General features: G+C 36.7%; 1 protein-coding gene across 3 annotated transcripts in view; it reads right to left on the bottom strand.

The window, feature by feature from the left end:
* Nucleotides 1-22,119, bottom strand: part of sipa1l3 (signal-induced proliferation-associated 1 like 3) — a 96,575-nt gene that overhangs the window by 11,815 nt on the left and 62,641 nt on the right. For all 3 annotated transcript variants that reach the window (XM_048169204.1, XM_048169206.1, XM_048169205.1), the window contains 7 exons: nt 21,847-22,021; nt 20,260-20,363; nt 15,522-15,679; nt 14,769-15,354; nt 13,145-13,419; nt 4,372-4,608; nt 4,090-4,266 (listed from right to left, as the gene is read on the bottom strand). In XM_048169204.1, the coding sequence (XP_048025161.1) occupies nt 4,090-4,266; nt 4,372-4,608; nt 13,145-13,419; nt 14,769-15,354; nt 15,522-15,679; nt 20,260-20,363; nt 21,847-22,021 (1,712 nt within the window). The remainder of the gene's footprint in view (nt 1-4,089; nt 4,267-4,371; nt 4,609-13,144; nt 13,420-14,768; nt 15,355-15,521; nt 15,680-20,259; nt 20,364-21,846; nt 22,022-22,119) is intronic.

Genomic DNA, 22,119 nt, shown 5'->3' with positions numbered 1-22,119 from the left:
AAAGTGTTCACAGGGTGAAAAAAGATAATGAAGACAATCATTTTGTTTGTTAGCCTATAACACAAACCAATGACTAAAGCACATTATGTGCATTAAGAAACCAAACAGGGTCAATTTTGACACCGCACCACTAATCATACACATGTCACATTCAATCCTGAGTCTGTTGCAACCCATGTGTTCTGTCACTTGTCACCCTGTAGGTTTGAGTGATGTACGTCTGGATCTGATGGGGCTAATAATAGCACTCATTAGCACATCTCGCTGAATCACCACCATAAACACAGTCAGTGTGAAATGTTAACAAGACTCACAATACCCCAACATCTCTATAACGCTCTAATGCACTTTAAACTAATGACGCATCCAGGGAAACTTTAGAAAAACACTTTAAAATCTGCATGAGCTAAAAGTTCCAACCAACTTTAAATTATCATTGTGATGTATTTTCAAGTGAAATGGAATATTGAATAGAGGGCGGGGCTTCATATTAACATCTCTTCACTGATGGTTAGAGGGGAGGGGTTAAAGGTGCAGTAAGTGATTTCTGAGAAATGCTGTTGAAAGTGGATCGGCACAACACACTTGTAGCCAATCAGCAGTAGGGGGCGTGTCCACTCATGATAGGGGAGGAGAGAGATTGAGCAAAAGGGAGATTTGAAGATAGACTGTAGAAAGAGAGATGGCTGAGAGACATTACAAAAGAGAAAAGCTCAGAGTAATATCATTGATCACAACAATACCATGTGGAAAAAACTGACATATGGATATTTTTAATATTATCTCATAATTTGGCAGCAGGTATATTAGGCTGCTGTCACTATAAGACCTGACGCACTGATTCATTATACTTTTACACAACTGTATGTTAACTTAACTGACTATGTTTACGTGAATACCTGTCAAGACTGGCATTTTGACATTGTTTTGTGTGTATTTGACTGTTTCAGCGCAATAAGCAGCTAAAACAATCTCAAGGCCGGTTTATGAAGAGCACACATTGGGTGTGAGCATAAAATCTGCGTGAATGAGTAAAATTATGCAAAACACACGCAATCCCATGCCGAAATTCAAGCCCTGTAACACCAACAATATTCATCTGGAGCCACTGAAACAAGTGACTGAGGAGAGGCGGGTTTGTGTGTCAACTCGCTGTCGGAGAGATGAGAAAGAGAGAAAACCCAGCTGATGTTGTGTATCTATTCTGCGGAAAATGAGTATTGGAAGCGTTTCAGTATCGATATGTATCGATAAATCGATATTTCTGACAACACTACATTGCACTTAGTTTATTATTTCAGATGCCCTTTTAAATGACTACAATTGAAAAATGTATACATTATATATAAAATTCAACCGGCGGGTGTTAATGTCAAGCCCTGCTTATACTCGTGTACTGTATGTTCATTTTCTGTTCTTCCTTGTCATTTGTTCGTCATCCTTGCTTTATTTTTTGCAAAGCTTTATTTTGCTTTACTTCTGCTATGATAAAGAGACATGGACTCTTGCATTGTGTGTTTGTGCATTTTGGGGGTGGAGCAATGAAGGGAGGGGTGTGTTTGTTTGATTGTTTGATCATCTTAGATAAATTGTTCACCACAAGACTAGTACACTAAAAAAGTAAAAAAGTCCATTTTGATTTTATGCAGACTTTAAAATATGAGTTAAAAACACAATCAGCTAAATGATCCTCCTTACAAAGCTCTTTGTGAGCTCTATAAATATTTAAGGTGTTTGTCATGGGAATACTGTTTGGAGGGGACAAGCCCTAATTAGATGCATAACAACCAGAATATGCTAATCAATGACATACTTTTTATAATTACATTAATATGAATGCATGTGAACACTGAAAAGGGGAAAAAAAAAAGAAAAAAAAAAAGAAGTCAACATGATTTTTTGTTCTCTCTCTGTGAACAATTCAGTGTATGTTAACTCGCATTCAAAAAACATTCACAACAAGTTCCTCTGGTTGGGACAGCCAACCATCAAGCACACAAAAGAGCACCACGACTGCCTATACATGCCATGACCTCTGATTTATACACATATACAATCATACACAAACCCACAATTGGCCTGTGAATCAGCACTGTAGGTCTAGCTGATACATGCCTCAACCGCAACCTCATTTTCCATCAGACACACCCACTGATGACATTAAGCAGCGCCTGAAGATGTTCATTTCTACCCTCACTAACATTTATAGCATTCTGTTGTATCAGATTCCAATAGTGCTGAGCAAAATAATGAATATTTACACTATGTGAGAGCAACTTCAAGTTGCTTACTAGGACTAGGTATTATAATCCCTAACGATTCAAAACAGCATTTTAAGGATGCAGCAACAAATGATGTAAACGCAATAGTCAAACACGTCAAAAAACAAGTTAAAAATGCATCTCAGCTTCATTTAAAAAAAAAAAAAAAAAAAAAAAATTCACTGTCCTCCATCTTGCATTTTTAAACCCCTTACACTGTGCTAAATTCACGTCTATCATCATGTGCTTCTTCCTTCTTACATAATGTAATTTCAGGTCAAATCAATATTATCCATTCATCTATCCATTATCCAATCAGATGTCTTGTAAAAAGTGGGATAATGTACAATTATCTGGTAATTATCACAAAATAAAACCTTTCAAAATGATCACCCTGACAGGATTTATTAGGTGATAATAACTGGTGATAATAAGTTAATGTTATCCCTATATGGTCAAATTGCATGAAAACATCAGCCCTAGTTTCCAATGAATGAATGCCATATCTATGAATTTTAGATATGCCATTAATTGGGAACTTAACAAATTCTCTGTGAAAGTCTCATATTCTGAACTAAAATAACAGACAATAGACAAGGTCAGTCAAGGGAAAGTGTTGCAATGTACTGTACTGATGCCACATGGTTAAAGGATTAGTTCACTTCAGAATTAAAAATTCCTGATAATTTACTCATCCCCATGTCATTAAAAATGTTAATGTCTTTCTTCAGTTGAAAAGAAATTAAAATTTTTGAGGAAAACATTCCAGGATTTTTCTCCATATAGTGGACTTCACTGGGGTTCAACGGGTTGAAGGTCCAAACTGCAGTTTCAATGCAGCTTCAAAGGGCTCTACATGATCAAATATCACTTTTTTAAAAAAAGACCAAGCTTCTGCACACATACACACTCAAACACGCAAACCTAAAGACTAAACATGTAAATGAACGGCAAGAGTGCATTAAAGATATTCAGTTTTCAGTAGGAAAGGTATCATTTAAGCAGCCCCTAAAGTAATAATTAACAATTTTTACAACGGAAGTGATTCAATCAAAAACCAGCTTTAGCTCGATAATAATTTTCCTATTGTCACTGTGAAGCTGCTTTGAAACAATATGTATTGTGAAAAGTGCTATATAAATGAAGATGACTTGACGATCCCAGATGAGGAATAAGGGTCTTGTCTACCGAAACGATGGTTTCGTTTTCTAAAAAAAAAAAAAAAATTATATACTTTTTAACTACAAATGCTCATCTTGCACCACTTTATGTAATCACGTTGGAAAGGTCACACGTGACGTAGGCATAGGTACTGACCTAGTGTTTACAAAGCGAACGTCCAAAGAATAAGTCAAATGGCCTTTACCAAAAAAAGGTAAAACAACGATGTCTGACGATTTTGAAGTTGGAGGAGAAAATGAGATCTACTTCGGTACTTCTGTCTACATCACGTGTGACCTTTCCAACGTGATTACATAATGCGTGGCACACCGCCGAGCAGTGCAAGATGAGCAATTGTAGTTGAATAGTACATACATTTATTATTATACAGACCCTTATTCCTCGTCTGGGATCATGTAGAGCCCTTTGAAGCTGCATTGAAACTGCAATTTGGACCTTCAACCCGTTGAACCCCAGTAAAGTCCACTATATGAAGAAAAATCCTGGAATGTTTTCCTCAAAAATCTTAATTTGTTTTCGACTGAAGAAAGAAAGACATGAACATCTTGGATGACATGGGGGAGAGTAAATTATCAGGAAATTTTAATTCTGAAGCGACCTAATCCTTTAAAAAGAAACAAAAAACAAACATTTAACCAGCACTGACCCGTCTCGAGAGGGTTTATAGCGGACAAAGGGTCCGCCGAGTCCCGGCACCCCCAGTGCAGTGGAGTTAAACCCAGAGCCTGGACTGGAGAAACTAGCCGAAGGGTTTCTGTACGGCATCCCTCTGTCCCCGCCAAGAGGAGACACACTGTAATGGTTCTCTGGGTAACTGACAGGCCTGTGGGAGGAGACAGAAATAGCTAGTGAGAAGAAAAACAAAGCCAAAATATGTGCGCAATAGTTGGTTTTCCTGAGATTTTAACCATATGCTGAAATGGCTCACCTTTTAGCAGAGATGTGTTGGGGCTCTCTGAATGGAACGGGGACCAGAGCTTTGTGTGTACGGCTGGGGACTGGTGGGGGTCCGCTGGGGGTCCAGCGCTGGGCAGAGCTGTGTGTACCAGGGGGGCTGTCCCAGCGCCATACCGGGGTTCGCTGCCCCCCACGATACCCTGCAGCCACTGGCTCCGCTTCTCCCTTCTGCTCCATCATCTTCATCTCGTACTCCTCCGTACAGCCCCTACAAATACACAAACATTACATAAGTCATTCAAATTTAAATATGTAAATACCTTCAGTACTCTAAAACTGTCATTTATATATTAATATAACCCTTAAGCAATACAAAAACTGCAGTTGGACTTATAGCATGAGTGGTTCTTGGTCAGAATAAGCCACACTGAGGATCAGACGTCTTGTTTCAAGTCAAGAGTCTGGCTACACGAGACTAGGGTGATCATGACCGTTTTAAAGCCCTCGTGCCAGATGTAAACTCTTCATCCCGTGTTAAAGGTTACAGATTTTAAGGGATGGTTTGAGCGAATGACTCTGTAGTAATTCGAGTGTGTGTACGGGTCTGGTTCACTGGCAGATTAGTCCCAAATCCCTGTTGACCAGTACACTAACCCCTACTGAATGCCAAACAGCATAAGGATGAAACGCTCTCATCAGCGCCAGAATCCCTCTGGGTCTCTCTGCTTTCTGATGATGATGAGAAACTGAAACCCACTCTGAACCCCTCACACTGTCAGCACTTTCACACAAGGACTCAAGTCAAGGTAACTGTCCTTTGAGCTTTATCACTCTCATCTACCCTCATTTAAATTGTCACAGTACCTGTTCCTGACAAAACCATTAAAAACTTACACTACCATTTCAAATGTTTGGGGTCAGTAAGATTTTTTTTTTTAAAAGAAATGAATACTTTTATTCATCAAGGACGCATTAAATTGATAAAAAAGTGACAATAAAGATATTTAAATGATGTAGAACTAGGAAGCGCTGAACGTAAACAGCGTAGGAGAATGACAGGGGAGAGAAGAAATTGTTGAATAAAGTTGGTATTTTTGTTTTGTTTTTGTGCACAAAAAGTATTCATAACTCATCGCTTCATAACATTAAGGTTGTACACTGTAGTCATGTCGACTATTTTAACAATGTATTTAGTACATCTCTGACCTTGAATGTGATAATTACATTTCTTTCTTTCTGATGAAAACCTCTTGGATTTCATCAAAAATATCTTAATTTGTGCTCTGAAGGTGAACAAAGGTCTTACAAAGGTGTGGAACGACAATGAGGGTGAGTAATTAATGACAGAAATTTCATTTTTGGCTGAACTAACTCTTTAAGGATCATGTGACACTGAAGACTGGTGTAATGATGCAGAAAATTCAGCTTTGCCATCACATATTTTAAATATATATAAAAAAAGTTATTTTAAATTGTAATAATATTTCACAATATTATTGCTTTTATAGTATTTTTGATCAGCCTTGATACACATAAGAGACTCCTTTATAAACACACACACACAAAAAAAAAAAAAAAAAAAAATCTTACTGACCCTGTTAGTGTATGGTTACAAGCCTGGGAAGTCTAGTAACGCACTGCTATCCTGGAAATCCTACCTGTCCAGCCTCTAGCAAAACATTATCAAAGCCCCACAATTCACCTGATATTCCAGCCCTTAGACTAGTAGCACCTTCTGCTCCCTGACATCTATATTTCATATTTCATCTTTTTTGTATGCTGCTACCTATTATTATCCTCCATCCACAGGGAGAGAGAAATAGACAGACCAAGAGTAAGAAAGCCAAAATGAGACAAAAGAAAGCGAGGAGAGTGGGAGAAGGAGGGGGAGAGCGGAAAGCACCACGGCGCTTCTGTCTAATTCGCCAAAAAACTCTGTTCTGAAGAGCACAAGGGCATATAAACTAGCCCTGACCGACTACAGACACGTATAGAGAGCGGATAGAGATATGGAGGATGTAAGCTGAATACTAACTGTACTGGAAAAACTCATGTTTATATAAACCTGGCTGCCACCTACACAGAGGTCCAAAAGTCTGAGAGCTAATGAAAATACTTCCGTTTAACATTTCTTTTGCGTTATAATTTAATACAACATTTTTCATTAAAATATATACAGTCAAACCAAAATGTATTCAGACACCTTGAACATTTCATTCATTAATACAGTTTATTCACTATAGTTTAATAAATGGTAATAAAATATGACAAGATCTCAGAGTTAAACTGTGTCAGAAAAAAATAATCATAATTATGTCAGATAACACTTAAGCAAAACATGGTCAGATCAAATTTTTGGTCCCAAATTTTTATCAGTTTTACTGGTAGTCCACTGCATGAAGAATTTTTGGGTATAATATGTCACAGTTTACTTTATTTTGCTATCCTCACTTACAGAAATGAACTATGGTGTCCTGCACCCACTAGTAAAAATATATAAAAAAATGTCTGAATAATCTTTGGTTTGACTGTATATTATGAACATAGTGAAATGAGTGAAAATTTACATTAAATTGAACATGAATTTAAGAATTTCTTAGTATTTGCTTTGCCACCTTTTGCTTTAATGACAGCAGCTGTTTTAAGCTGATGATGATGTTCTGCATGATTTGAGATGATCCAAAGAGCATCTTGAGTTCAATGGAAGAACAGCATCTGACTTTCTGTATAAAGAGTCAAATGATCAATGTCGCAAATGTACTTGTTTGATCAGTGGCCTAGTATGGAGCCCCACATATGACATGCAGGGGGAAAAAAACAAAATATTGTGGTCACAACTTAAAAATTAATTCCCATGACTTAATTCACTTCCTCTTTGTAGCCAAGATTTAAAGTCACGATGAAATGGTGGTAGCAATTGGATCTATCCATCGGTTGCTGAATGGATGGAGGCAGATCTGAATGTGAGCTTGCGGTCAATTGTAAGAAAGAGGCAGGGGTTTAAGTGGAGTAAATGATTGGAGACCGTTTCCACCGTTGGGCCGAAAGGTTTTAAGAATGGTAAGGAAGTTACATTTCCACTTGAGCTTGGTTCGGCACAGAACGACTGCAAACCGTTCTCGTTCTGGAAATCTCAGCACGACTGTCTAACCATACAACCATGCTGGTATAATGCAAGCAGTGATGTCGCCACTCAGGATTGGTCACTTGTCTGTTGCCTGTAGCAGGCCAAGCGTGCTATTTGAGCAAAGTAAACAAGTTAATAATGAAATTAAAAGAAATATCTAATCATCCTCTATAACGCAGTCGCTATTTACATCTCATACCGTCTTGTAAACTCCTGTGTTATTAAGGCAACGACTGACTCGTTTGCGCTACATTCAAAGAGCTCCTTTATCAGCGCCACAGTGGAAAATGAAACCATATCTGTACTGGCTGTGCCGGATCAAGAGGAATGGAACAGTTAAGCAACGAGAACGGTTTGGCCCAACGGTGGACAATTGGCTTAAAAGTCCATGATTTAACTAAAACAAGGCTACAAACTAATCAAACGTGGCCACTTATATCTATTTTTTCTGCCGCATGTCATGTTTGGGGCTGCATAACCTAAGAATTGTGCACATCTTGAAATAGTACAAATATTAAAGCAAATATTGGTAACACTTTAATTTACAGTGTCTTTGTTACATGTTACTTAGTATAGTAGTAACAGTAATTATGCATAATTACTAACCCTTAACTAAATCCTAATCCAAAACCTATAGTAAGTACTTAGTTAATTAATATTACATATTACTTATTATTGTATTAATTACACTGTAACAAGGTCACCGAAAAAATAAAGGGTTACATTATTTAAGGTGTCTTTGTTACACTGTAATTACACATTTAAGTACTGAGTAATATTGACTAACTACATGTACTTACTAAAGGGTTTGGTTTAGTTTAGGGTTCGTTTCATGTTATTATGCATAATTTATAGTTACTAATATAGTAACTACATGTAACATATGTAACTGTAAAATAAAGTGTTACCAAATAAAGTGTATAGTGTTACTTTATGGTTTCATTTTTAACATTTAACTAAAGTGTTGCTGAAATATTTAAGATTTGCGTTACACTTTTATAATTTTACATTGCAGTAGTTAACATGAACTAATGATGAAAAATACTTCTAAAAGCAGTTATTAATCTTAGTTAATGTTAATTTCACCATTTACTAATACATTATTAAAATCAAAAGTTGTATCTGTTGATATTATTTAATGGACCTGAGCTAACATGAACTAACAATGAACAGATGTTTTTATTAACTAACATTAACAAAAATGAATACTGTAACAAATATTTTTGTTAAATTAATATTAATGCATTTACTTACATTAACTAATAGGACAATTTTGTAAAGTGTCACCAATATTTCTTATTTTACATCATAACGTTTCTTTGTTTAAAATTTAGACTGCCATCTTTAAAAAAAAAAAAAAAAAAGCATTTTCAATGTGGTCTCAGACTTTTGGACCCTTAACTTAGAGACAATTACACATTCTCAGACAATTATCAGCACACGCAGTTTCTTGTTAAAGACACATAATTAGACAATAATTCCTCAGCACACATTAATGCATCCTAATCAAAGAGACTGAAGCCACGGGTGGACAAAGACTAGAAAAACCCTGAGCATGAAATACGTAAGCACAGCCTCGTGTTGCTACACTGGAGATCTTCCTCTTCATCACTGAAAGAGTGCTGTCAGCTCCAACACTCCTCTTTTACTGCCACCCATCCATCTACCCCTCCAAGTATTTTCATCCCTTTGTCATTCATTGCTGTAATATAACAGCAGTTCCAGCATTTCACCTCCATCCTCTCTTTGTCACCAAGCCCATCACTAACCTCTGCGTGTAGACCAGATTGCTGTATCGGATGTCCGCGGCAGCGCCATGAGGCTCTGACTGACAGCTGAAGTACAAACGAGCCCTGACAACCGGACACACACACACACACACATACACACACGCAGACTTCTGCTCTCCCCACCCTTCCAATCCTCTCTTTCACTATGATAACAAGAGGAAAGAGAGAGAGGGAGAGAGAAATGGAGGGAGAAAGAGGAGGAGGGGTGTTTCTTTCCTCTGTATGTAACACCCTCCCACTTTGTTTCCCAGCAAGGAGGCGCTCAGACATGCCTCAGCATCTACAGTTTTCATATCCTTTCCCTGCATGCAAAACATGCGCTCCATTCCCTCTCAGTCTCACGCCGGACGCATTTCTTAATTAAAACCCTTTTATTTATTTCATTTCTAGCCCCTTTTTCACAGATTCCAGGCTTTAGTCTCATGCAATCTGCTCCCCCTGGCACTCCTTGACAAACAGAGACTGGACCGCTGACAGGGAAAAAGACACAAACAGAGGAGGGAAACGAAAGAGATAGAATGACAAGAAGACAAGCATGTTGAAGCATGCAATTAACACACTCTTTCGTTCCACTGCACAGTGTGGGCGGGGGTGTTGGGATGCATGTGTGTGCGAGAAAGAACATTTCAAATAGAGTTTACTTGTGTAATTAACCACAGCAGTGAACACGTGTCACTCTAGCATGCAATCAAACACGCTGCTGAGTAATTAGTCCCTAACAGCAGCCACTCAGCACAAAGTTCAGAGACATGTGACGCTAAACTATGCAATATGAAACACAATGTGGATTAAAAAAAAAGCAAAACATTTTACTTTACATTTTAGGACCAAAACACAGAGTTTTTGAGTCTGCATACGCACCTTTTTGACGCAGCAAAACTGAGACTTCACATAATCACTGTTTTCATTTGTAAACTGTTCCATCCCTCGCTCCTCTCCTCTTCTAACACTCTCTTTCTCTCCGTCCCTCTCTCTCTCTCTAACACTCCCACTCACTGTTCCCCTGAGAACTGAGGCGTCTGCCAACGTTCTCAAAATCTGGTGAGTGCCTGTGTGTATATTTGTGCGCGCGCGTGTTTGTGCACCAGACAAAGAGGAGGTACGAGCGAGAGAAACAAAAGCTTTTTCCCTCTCGTTTGAAGACGCATGTAAGGTTTTTTTTTTTTTGTACCACCTATAAAAACAGTGAAAGTGAATCTTTGAATTATGTCAGAGGGGTTCCAGCCGGCGGGCATCTGCAACAAGCAGTATTAATTCTGCCACGAGGCTCATCATTAATCTTTCCAAAACGAGAATGTGTCTCCAGAGGGGTGCAAAGTGCAAAAAACCAATAACAGCAGCCCTGTCAGATCTGAAATGTGCTTCTTCCTAGATTTTAAGCTTAAAGTTGCTGTTTTCAGTACAGAATGACTCTTGCTGAATTGAGGTTCCTGCCTTCATCTGTCAGAACTGAGAACTGACTGCATTTATATTTTATGATTGTGTTATTCAAAGAAAAGGATTCCAGGATTTAGGGCTGTAAATAAAAATATTATAGTAAAAATAAATAAATAAATAAATAAATAAATGTGTTTTATGGCAATATGGGGTGCTGTGTGTACATTAATGAGGAAAAAAATGAACAAATGATTTTAGCAAATGGCTGCAATATAACAACGAGTGAAAAATGTAAGGGGGTCTGAATACTTTCCGTACCCACTGTATATATATATATATATATATATATATATATATATATATATATATATATATATATATATATATATATATATATATATATATATATATATATATATATATATATATACACACACATACAATTACATTTACAGTCCAAAAAAACAAAACTTATTCAGACTTTTTTGATATTTTTGATATCTTTACTAGTGGGTACAGGACACTATAGTTCATTTATGTAAGTGAGGATAGCAAAATAAAGTAAACTGTGACATATTATACCCAAAAATTCTTCATACAGTGGACTACCAGTAAAACTGATAAAAAAAAATTGGAACCAAAAATGATTCAGACACTTTGACCTGACCATGTTTTGCTTAAGTGTTATCTGACATAATTAAGATTAATTTTTTCTGACACAGTTTAACTCTGAGATCTTGTCATATTTTATTACCATTTTTTTAAACTATAGTGAATAAACTGTAATAATGAATTAAACGCTCAAGGTGTCTGAATACATTTTGGTTTGACTGTATATATATTATATATGACTGTGTGTAATACACATAATATATTTACACACATATTTTGTAAACAAACTTATATGTTAGATGCGATTTATTAAAGTTAGTTAGTATAACTGTCTTATTTTTTTGTGTACTGTATGTATTTTTTTGGCTGATAATTTGGCCTATATATTAAAGCTGATAAATAATGGATTATTTCTTTCAGCTGAGACACTTCAGATTTGCACTGTTTGCCATGATGGTTTAGAATTGCTTGAAATATGATTGAAAAACCACTTCAAAAAAGAAAATACATTTAAGTGAAACGTGCAGCGCATATGTTATATAGGCTACATAAAATTATGAGAACATTATAATTGTGTGCTCGGGTCATGGATTTTAATAATGAGAATTTTGTAATCAGGCTCTCAAAAATTCTATAAAAATTTGGATTTAGATTTATCGGCCAAAATATCGGTTATCTGCTTTATTGGTTATTGGTATCGGACAAAATTTTCATATTGGTGCATCCCTAGATTTCAGCTGTGCTGCACTGTAATTGTATATCCGGCATTCTTTAAAACATCCACACAAACAGACGTAATGAAGGGATTTGATGCTCTCTCTAGATCTCTGGAACATCACAGGCAACAATCCACTGAATGAAGGAAGCAGCCGACGCTCTTGTCTCTAGACTATGAGACAGGCTGGAGTCCGACAGTCTTTTATGGTGTTCTCCGTTAATGATTTATCAAAGCAGAATGAATTTAATGGAGTTACAAGAGCTATCTAACATTCTGATGAAAATGTTGGGCTAATGGCTCTTTTCCATCCACTGCAGGGATTTTCAATTAAAGTTCCAAGAGGTCCAACTTTTACATTTTCTTCCCAGCAAATGGCCAAAAAAAATCATAGTTTAAACTGATTCAGGAGTGAATTTGTAGTATGAAATGAAATAACCCAAATTAATGGAAGAGCAATTATATGGTATTATGGCTTGCTCATCTGAAAATGCACCAATTAAAATAGTTTGTCAGGGTATGTACGGAAACAGGGTACAAAAAAGATATGTGAAATGAATATGAATATGATATGAAAAGAAATGAATAGAAATATAAATATCAATAATTGCTGAATTAAGATAGCTTAATTCAGCTTCAAACATGCCATTTTTAAAATCTTTTAAATGTGAAAATGCGACACCAGAATTCCAGTGCATTAAATCTTCTGACACTGCCAGAATGTCATCGAAGGTCAAATTTGATCACAATGGTCATTAATCGGCTGTCTGAGAACATGTCAAACTAATGATCAAAGACTTTAGATTTTGGCCTAGGATCCGAGGAATCTTTTAGGATTCACAAAATTTGTCTCAGATGGCCAAATCGTGGCTAAAATGGTACAGAGTGAACCCGAGGAACCTTGTGATATACACTGTATATGTATACCAGAAAAACGTTGGAGCAGAACCAACACTGTGAATGTGAAATGTATTGTTCACTGCAACTGTCATTCATCAAAAAGTGTGTATATATCACACATGCCGCTTCAGATGTGACCTAGTAAATCATAACGCATATCTAATGTTTTACTGTGTTGTGAGGTAGTTGACTGACACCCAACAGATTTCTCAAACAGCAGCAGCCATCTACACTTTCAAACTCAAAGTAAGTGCAAAATAAGTGCAAATTCCCAAATGCTCACCTGCGGGCCCCACCCTCTTCATAAGGTGGAATAATGACCACTTTTACAGTGACCGACGTCCGCAGCAAGTCGATCATCTGCTCGTGGGAGAGCGTCACTGCTGCAACCTTGCAGATTTCTACCAATCGGCTGCCCTGCCGGAGTCCTGCCTGCCAAGCGAAACCGTATTCCTCCACTTCTGACACCGTTCCGTCCAAACGCACATGGAAACCAAGCTGGCCTAAACCATTACGTCGCAATGTCATATCAACTGTCTCGCAACCTACAGTCAATGCCTGCAAGAGGAAAAAAAGAGACAGACAGCTCAGAGACTATGAAAGGCACATCCCATAATGCAAGCCAATTATTTAGTCATCCACGTATGCTGTCAACCCTCTAAGCACACCTTGGCAATAGAATCACCATTGGCTAGTAAATTTTTTTGCAGACTACTATTATATTATATTATATTATATTATATTATACACACATACATATACACACACATACATATACACACACACACACACACACACACACACATACATACATACATACATATATAAGCTTATCTTTGTAACATGGCACAGCTTTTTAAATATCTGAACGTACACTCTTAACATCAGTCAATCAAGCTTTATATTATGATATTATGATAATCAAGCTGTATTTAATAATAGAACTGTAGTAATTAGAACTAAAACTTGGTAACCATGTATGAATGCATATTTGTCATATTAACCGAACTTAGGACTGGTGGTGGTGCTTAAGATATTGTTGGTCATTAAGTGTTTCTGTAAAAAAAAAAAAAATAGATAATAGTAATAGATAATAGTAATTATTATTAAAAGATAATAATACTACTATTAATTCTACTACTAATAACAATGTACAATGCACTAAGAATTGATGAGCTGCTGGGTTCATGAATATTAATCACGTTGTCAGTGTTCGCTTGAACTGATTTGCTGAAAGTAAAACAGGGACGGTAACAGATGAGCGCCAGCCAATGAAATTGCCGTTTGCGCATTAGCTCCGCCCACTACCGGAGAAACCAGTATCTCTTCAGCTTGTTTTTAAAAGCTGAATAATTCCAAATGAGCTTGAAAATACAACAAAGAATATCGTTTACATGTACACTGTAAACCCTAATGCTCAAAATAATTAATTGGTTTGAGTAGGACAAACTTAAATTAAATTAGTTCAGTAAAATTAACTCTAGTATTAAGCACTTCCTTTTTCTTTCAAGTTCACAGAACTGATATATTTTAAGTAAACTGAACTGTTTAATTGTTTTGAGTTTTATGAACTCATTTATTTTAATTTAGATGAATTTAAGTTAAACTGAAACTGGGCTGGGATCTCTATTTCCCAGCATGCTTTGCCCATTACACTCGAAAGGGAGAGTAAATGCTAAAAATAAGTGTTATATAATGTTTTTTTGTACAAGATTAAGGTTAAGTGGGAGATTTAGTAGTGAATAATGTTTTGTTATGCTAATTTAGAAGAGTGGGTTTTTTGAGAGTTATCATCATGGTGACAAGTGAGAGCAAGTATGTTAAATGCTTTATATTTCTGCACTCATTTATCAAGTGCTATACCATGCTATTTTTAACATGTTTGTGGGGGGTTGTTGTATCAGTACCTTAAGTCTCTGCACCACCTCTCTGATATCTTGTGCACAGCCCTCGGGTACCCGTATAGCCACGTGGTCTCCTCTGCCATAAAAAATCTTCAGCGCAAGTCTTTCTGCTGTCCATCCAATCACATCAGCACAGAAACAGTTAAACACCACCTCTTTGGTGGAGCAGTCCGCCAGCACTACATACTCATTGGAGATGGCAAGAGCACAAGGAAGCTCGGCGCCTCCGCCACTGTAGTCCTGCGCAAGCACGCGCCAAACAAGCGCTCCTGCGGCACCCATTTCCGCTGCTTCGCGAGCCCGGACGCGTTCTTTGCGTTTGGAGGCCAGAGAGATGAGATTGTTTAGCTTGCCAGCAGTGTCGAGCGGTGTAGTGGAAACGCAGTTCTCCGCCAAGTCCCGCAGGTATCCTTGGCGCGTGCGGGTTGCCATGGCGTGAAACTTCTCCGATTTGTGCGCAGCATTCTCTGCGTTAATGATCTTGGCCAGCAGAAAAGCACGAAAGGCAGCAGGGTCACGGAACGTCATGCCATTTGAAGGTATCGGCGGTCCAAACGGAGGGACGTCCTTCATGCGGGTCACTGCCACACTATAAAAAAAAAAAAAAAAAAAACAGCAAATGGCTTATTTCAACCAATCCCAACAGAGCTTACACTCACTGAACTATATTTTCCATGACGCATCTCAGTAATCAGCTACAGGCAAAACATGCAATACTGTGCTTAGGCAAGGGGTTGCTATGGAAACAAGGCCAACCTGTAGCAGGTGTTGTCAGAGCAAGGGCTGTGCACACGGACAATGACGAACACGTGCTGGAAGTGAGAGCGAATATTCTGAGGAGTGAACGGAAGTGCTCCTGGCTCCTGGAATATAATCGTGACTATATCATTTCCTATGTGCCTCTTCCTCAGGAGCTGTGAAAGAAATGAAAGGGAGAAATTCAATGCAATACAAACTCAACTAGATTTTTGCTAAGAAAATGCTGCCACAGTGCTAGGGGTGGTGTAGATGTTTGCCGGGGTGTTGCTATGCGGTTGCAAGGTAGTTTCTTGCCTCAGACCAGCCATATTCACTGACCGTCTGATGCATATTGCACACAACACTGGCAAGCTTTTCTCTGATTGGCTGACTTTATGCTGGGAGCGAGGACACACAGTGTTTTTTAATCAGTCCAACTGGAAACAATGAACTGTTGACAACAGTTTTTTTTGACATAAAAAACAAGTAATCTTATAGATTACAGTGAAAAAATGTAAATTGACAATCCCAGATTTTTTTTTGTCATCTTAATTTTTTGTTATCAGTTATTTACATCAGTTATGAGTTAAACGTTACATCTTGTGTTGCTACATTAAAATTGATTGATTATTTATTTATTACCATGATGGTTATACGTGTGTGTAGATATGGCTCGGGTCTGTCCTTCAACACAAGACTTATTTTATAGTTTAATGCACATAATGTACCTGTAAAAAACAGATATGAAAGAGAGACTGCAAGAGTGAAAGAGCAGGAGAGAGAGAAAGGATAGAGTGTTCTGTTGAAGGACACAGAAAAAAGAAGTGGGAACTGGCAGAAATATCTTCATAGATGCGCAATGATTCCTCTGGTGAGAGACACAGAGGTGTGAAAAAGCCTGTTAACAGCACTGCAGCACAAATCTGTGAGACAGCCACTAAAACACAAGCAATAAAATGTACTTATGTTGTAAAAAGATCAAGTTGAACTAGTATTACATTTCCTGAAGGAAATACCGGTGTGTGTGCAAGACAGCAAAGGCATAGTTGTTTGGGCTTTGGTTATTGGTAAATGATATGATGATATCTGAGCCTCTTTGCCATTGTCACAACACTCAGATTCAACATATTTGCTAAGTACAGAATTGTAAGGCATCGCTTCTGACACAAATGACTATTTATTCTGCATGCTAAGATAACTCATTTTGGCCAAATTCATGATAGCATTACATGTATCCTTGATAGGGAAAGCAATTCCAGAATGCATCGCAACAAGCTCAGTGAAAACATAAATCCAAGATGACTCTTTTAGAACTCTTTTGGAAACAATTGAGTGAGTTGAGTCTTTCCTGTGAGGGTTCATAAACTACAGCTCAAATGTTTGGGGTCAGTATGATATTCAGTAAGAATATTTTATATTTTATTCAGCTTGGATGCATTAAATTGATCAAAAGTGACAGCTGACATTTAGAATCTCACACAAAATTATTTCAAATAAATGCTGTTCTTTTGAACTTCCAATTGATTAGGGATGCACCGATCCGATATCAGTATCGGTATTGGCTCCGATACTGCCATTTTTTTGCAAATCCAATATTGTGCATATACTATTCTGTGTGAAAGAAAAGGCTAAATAAACTATTGCATAGATATAATACACAACGCATCAATGTTGCTTTCCTTTGTGCTTTGAACTTTTCAATGCGTGAAAATTGCTTCAAGCACATCATTCTGCACACAGGATGCACATAAGCGCTTTGTGCCGCTCTGTATTGGAGCCTTTCATATTATAATATTTTTGCGCAATGAAAGATTATTAATAGCCTTTCTTGTTCCGTCCTATCTACCATATGTTGCTGCCTCATTAAAAAGATATGCTATACTTTAAAGAAATGCCTTTTAATTTTATAATATATATTTATACATAAATATATTTAATTGTTTTTCATTCATGTATTTTACAACAATACAAAGAGCAATGTGTAACATTTTACCAAATTTAGTGCTACACTTGATTCACTTTTAATCGTATTTCATCATTGTTTCACTAAATGTTTAGATTTTATATAATTATTGTGCATGATTTTTATAGAGTAACTTTTGCTGCTGAATTATCCACTAACCTAGTTTATAATAGTATTTTTTGTCATAGATTATGATTATATATTTTTTGATTCGTTTTTCTTTATAAAGAAGTTGTCTGTATTTAGTAGATTGTGTTTAACACATAAAATAGTGATTATCAGTTCAACAAACAGGTATAGATATTGAAAAAATGGTATCGGTGCATCCCTACTAAATGCATCATACAGTACAAAAATTGTAAGCAACACAACTGTTTTCAGCATTGATAATATAAATTTTTTTTTGAGCACCACATCAGCATATTAGAATAATTTCTGAAGGATCATGTGACAGTGAAGTCTGGAGTAATGATGTTGAGAATTCAGCTTTGTAACCACAGGAATGAATTACATTTCAAAATATATTTAACTAGAAAATAGTTATTTTAAATTGTAATAATATTTCACAATATTGCTGTTTTTACTGTATTTTTGATCAAATAAACCATGGTGAGCATTCTTTCAAACCAACTTTGCACTACCGTTAAAAAGTTTGAGGTCTGTTTGATATTATATTCCAAATATTATATCAGTTATATAAAATATACAAGTCAGGATGAATTAACTGCAGAAGTTTAACAATAGCAGTTTAGTACGAACCCTAATCAGAATGTTTGAGGAATGTCATTACAGTGCTGCCTGGCGAGCGAGCGATGCAAAAAGCCATCTGAAAACAGCCAGGAGTGCCTGCTGTTATATATGGAATTGATTTGTCTATTCTAAGCTGTGATCAGGGCTGTGTGTTCTGTGAGTTACATGGACTCGTTTAAACTCGTTCTAAAGTACTAGGAGAGCTGACAGCAGAGATTCTGAGAACCGATGTTTAGAACTGCAGTTAATCGACATTTATAAATAGACCATGAAATTAAGAGCATCACTATGTGTTAAAGAGACTGGCCACCAATCTGAGTCAGAGCAATAGAGGCTGCCCACCCGTTCACAATAGTGTGAGGGCATCAATTATATAATCTATCTTACATTTCAAACACACACAAAGGAAAAACCATGGAAACACTGCTCTTTCGTGAATGCTGACATGGACCTCCCATCCCCAAAAATGAGTCCAGAGGGGGGACACTCCTGTACCCTGAGATTATTCTTCAGCCTGACATCCCATTCTACCTCTCCTTAAATCACTACAACACACTCCCATGTGAGTGGCTGTTTGTGTGTACTTTAAAAAAAAGAATTATCTGAAAGATAAACACTGCCCTCTGCAGTTCACATGAATTTACTTAAAAGTTCTGCACAAGCAAATATGCACAACCAATGTTACAAAATTATTTTTTTTAAATATCCTATTTATATTATATCATATTATATTATATTTAGTGCTGTCAAACGATTAATCGCACATACATAATATGTGTGTGCGTACTATATGTGTGTATAATTATGTATATTTAAATACACACACACATATAATATATATATATATATATTTAAGAAAAATAGGTTATATTTATATATCAAATATTTATATTTATATATAATATAAATTATATAAATATATATACAGTATATACATACAAGTATTTCTTAAATATACACATTTGTGTGTATTTAATATACATATTTATACACAGTACACACATTTATTATTTAAAAACAAACATTTATATTATGTTATGTTATGTTATGTTATGTTATGTTATGTTATATTATATTATATTATATTATATTATATTATATTAATCTACCTGGTTTTACTGCATACATTTTATTAGTGCATGTTTTATGACAAATTGAAATAAACATAAAAAATATCATGTTTTATCCCAATGGCCACTGAACCCACAGTGCAATCAAATACGAATATATAATTATTATTAATAATAATAATAATAATAATAATACATTTTTGTAATACACCCGTCTTATACTCTTATTCCCTGTCTTAACCAAAGCTAAATAATACATGATACATAATTATCAATAACAATTACTAAAAATAAAAAACATTACTAAAATGTGTTGAGATCTCTCTCGCTAGTCTCTCCCTACATTTAATAATCTATTTCACACAAAAACACATCACACTATGCAAGTTAAATATGCAAATACCATCATGTTGTCAATTAATGTTTTTAGGGCCAAGCTGCTGACTCATATGCATGCACATGAAACTTCCTGAGGGCAAAAGATGCCACATTACTGGATTTTAATCGACAGCATGGAAATCACTAGACAACCACACCCTGCTCTGATTCATACGCCAGTGCAAAAACAGCGGGAGAACTTGACAATAATGAACCAAAAGAGAAAGAGCGAGAACTATTTCTTCACAACCACATGTAACAAAAAATATAGACTCAGAGAGTGGACGTCAAGAAGTTGTGGCCACTCCTTTTGAATGAAAAAAAGAGCTGTGGAACATCCACTGGATTTACTGCTGCCACTTCATAAACTTTACTACCATTCCAGATGTTTTTGCAAACTGGGTCTACCATATGCAGCACCCACCACAAACACACTGGCGAATAAAAGCAAAGAAAATGAACAGCATTTGAACAATGTGCAAGGCAATCTGGGAGTCGGTCCAGGTGGGAGAGAGTGGGGGGATTTTCGTCAGGATAAGTTGGGTCATGTCTGTGCTATACGGGCTCTTAGATGTATTGGTGAGTCTTTTCTTACCTGTTGAGGATTATTGGGCATGTATGGAAGCATGGTGGAAACGTGAAACATGATCTCGTAGTCCTGATAGGTTGTATACAGGGAGTGTGTTCCAGTTGAGTCCGCTGTTAAACATACACATGCATATTAATAATTATGAAGACAATGTAAAGTGAAGTCCAAAATGCTGAGACCACATTGAGAATATAGAATAAAAGCTCTAATATAGCGTCTATCAAGATGTTTGTACATGATTTTGGATATAGAGTGCGTGTAAACATTAGCAGGGCTGTTATCTATTCCGGTTTCAATTACACTCTCAAGAGATAAATGTCTGCAGTCATTTATTCAGTAACCTGTCACAATCAATCAGAGGAATGTGTCTGTACATACTTAATCATATTTTGGGCACAAATTAGTACCTAAGATAAATCTGAAAAAAAAAAAGGTGTAAAAAAAAGTACATGAAAAATGGGTTCGGTTTAGGGGACAGAACGTAAAATTGAATGTAAAAATCATTATGTCTATAAAGATTCCTCATAAAACACAAAAACCCAACAAGTGTGTGATATAAAATGTTTACAAAAGATATAACTTATACAGTGCAGTGTGTAATTTCTGTGCCACCAAATGGAATTACAATCTGTTTTAATTCGATCCTGAGTAGTGTTTTCAAAAATATCGATATTTAGGATTGCGCATAATTCTACTCATTCCCACAGATTTCACGCTCGCATCTCAAGTGCACACACATAATAAAGCCGCCTCTGACATACAATATTTAACAGCTTATTAACGGTCAAATACACTCAAAAATAACGTCACAATGTATTAAAGTAAACACAGTCGTAAACAGTATTTTGGATCCGTGTGTGCAGTCAGGTCTTAAAGGGACAGCAGCCTAATAAATATGCCGCTCTATATGTTGTTACGCTGAATAACTAATGGAATATTGTTAAATTCTCTGATAATCGCGATCTGGTCACCCGATTCGCAAAACAGAATACTAAGCTTAAATTTATGGACTCACGTACCTCTGTCATTCGGCATGAACCAAAATGTTTCCATGGCTGCAATGTCACATTTAATTGCTAACCTATTATTTCTTTTGTAAACAAAGCTTTGTGCTTCACTCATGTCATATTCACATAAATACTGGCACAGCCCTATCAGCGGGTACAGAATATACCCGGATTCTCGGTACTACCAGTACTACAGAAATGCTGGTATCGTCACATTTTCAGAATTTCAGTACCAACTCGGTACCGAAGTACCGGTACTTTTGACAACACTACTTTCTATAGATGGACAAAAAAAGAAATAATATTAAAAATCTCTATATGACAGTATATGCAGCGTTTTTTCCCTGTGGTATCGAATACCGATACTTTTCAAGGTATTGTATCAAAGTCTCGTGACAATACTAGTCCTGACACCTATTCACAGTGAAGACCATAAAAATGTATTTTCACACTATGCTTTTCATTGCCGCAGTGCATTAGGACAAGAACTCAGGTTAACATGAAAGAGATGTGATTTATCGCTTGACACTTTATTGTGTTGAGCCTTTTTAGGACACGTTTAAGAGAGACAGAAAGCCATGCTCACTTTTGGTGTCTAGCTGGGCAGCATATTTGTTGAAACCCCTCAGACACACAGTTTCTCCCAGCAGCTCGAGGAAGGCGTTGAAGGCTGGCGTAGCCTCTTCATTATTGTACATCTCCTCCTCCGTGCTCTGCCCCCCTCGACACAGCAGGATGCCCACTTTGTGTTTCTGACTGAGCTGTAGAGAACACACACATTCGCGGAGCCAGTGTCATACACACAAATACGTGGAACGCAACCTTTTATATTTTTTTTGGGAACTATTAATTTTAAGGA

This window comes from Megalobrama amblycephala, linkage group LG19, assembly GCF_018812025.1.
Source record: "Megalobrama amblycephala isolate DHTTF-2021 linkage group LG19, ASM1881202v1, whole genome shotgun sequence".
NCBI lineage: Eukaryota > Metazoa > Chordata > Actinopteri > Cypriniformes > Xenocyprididae > Megalobrama > Megalobrama amblycephala.
Note: the sequence above shows the minus strand (reverse complement) of the source record. Positions and strands in the feature narration are given on the sequence as shown.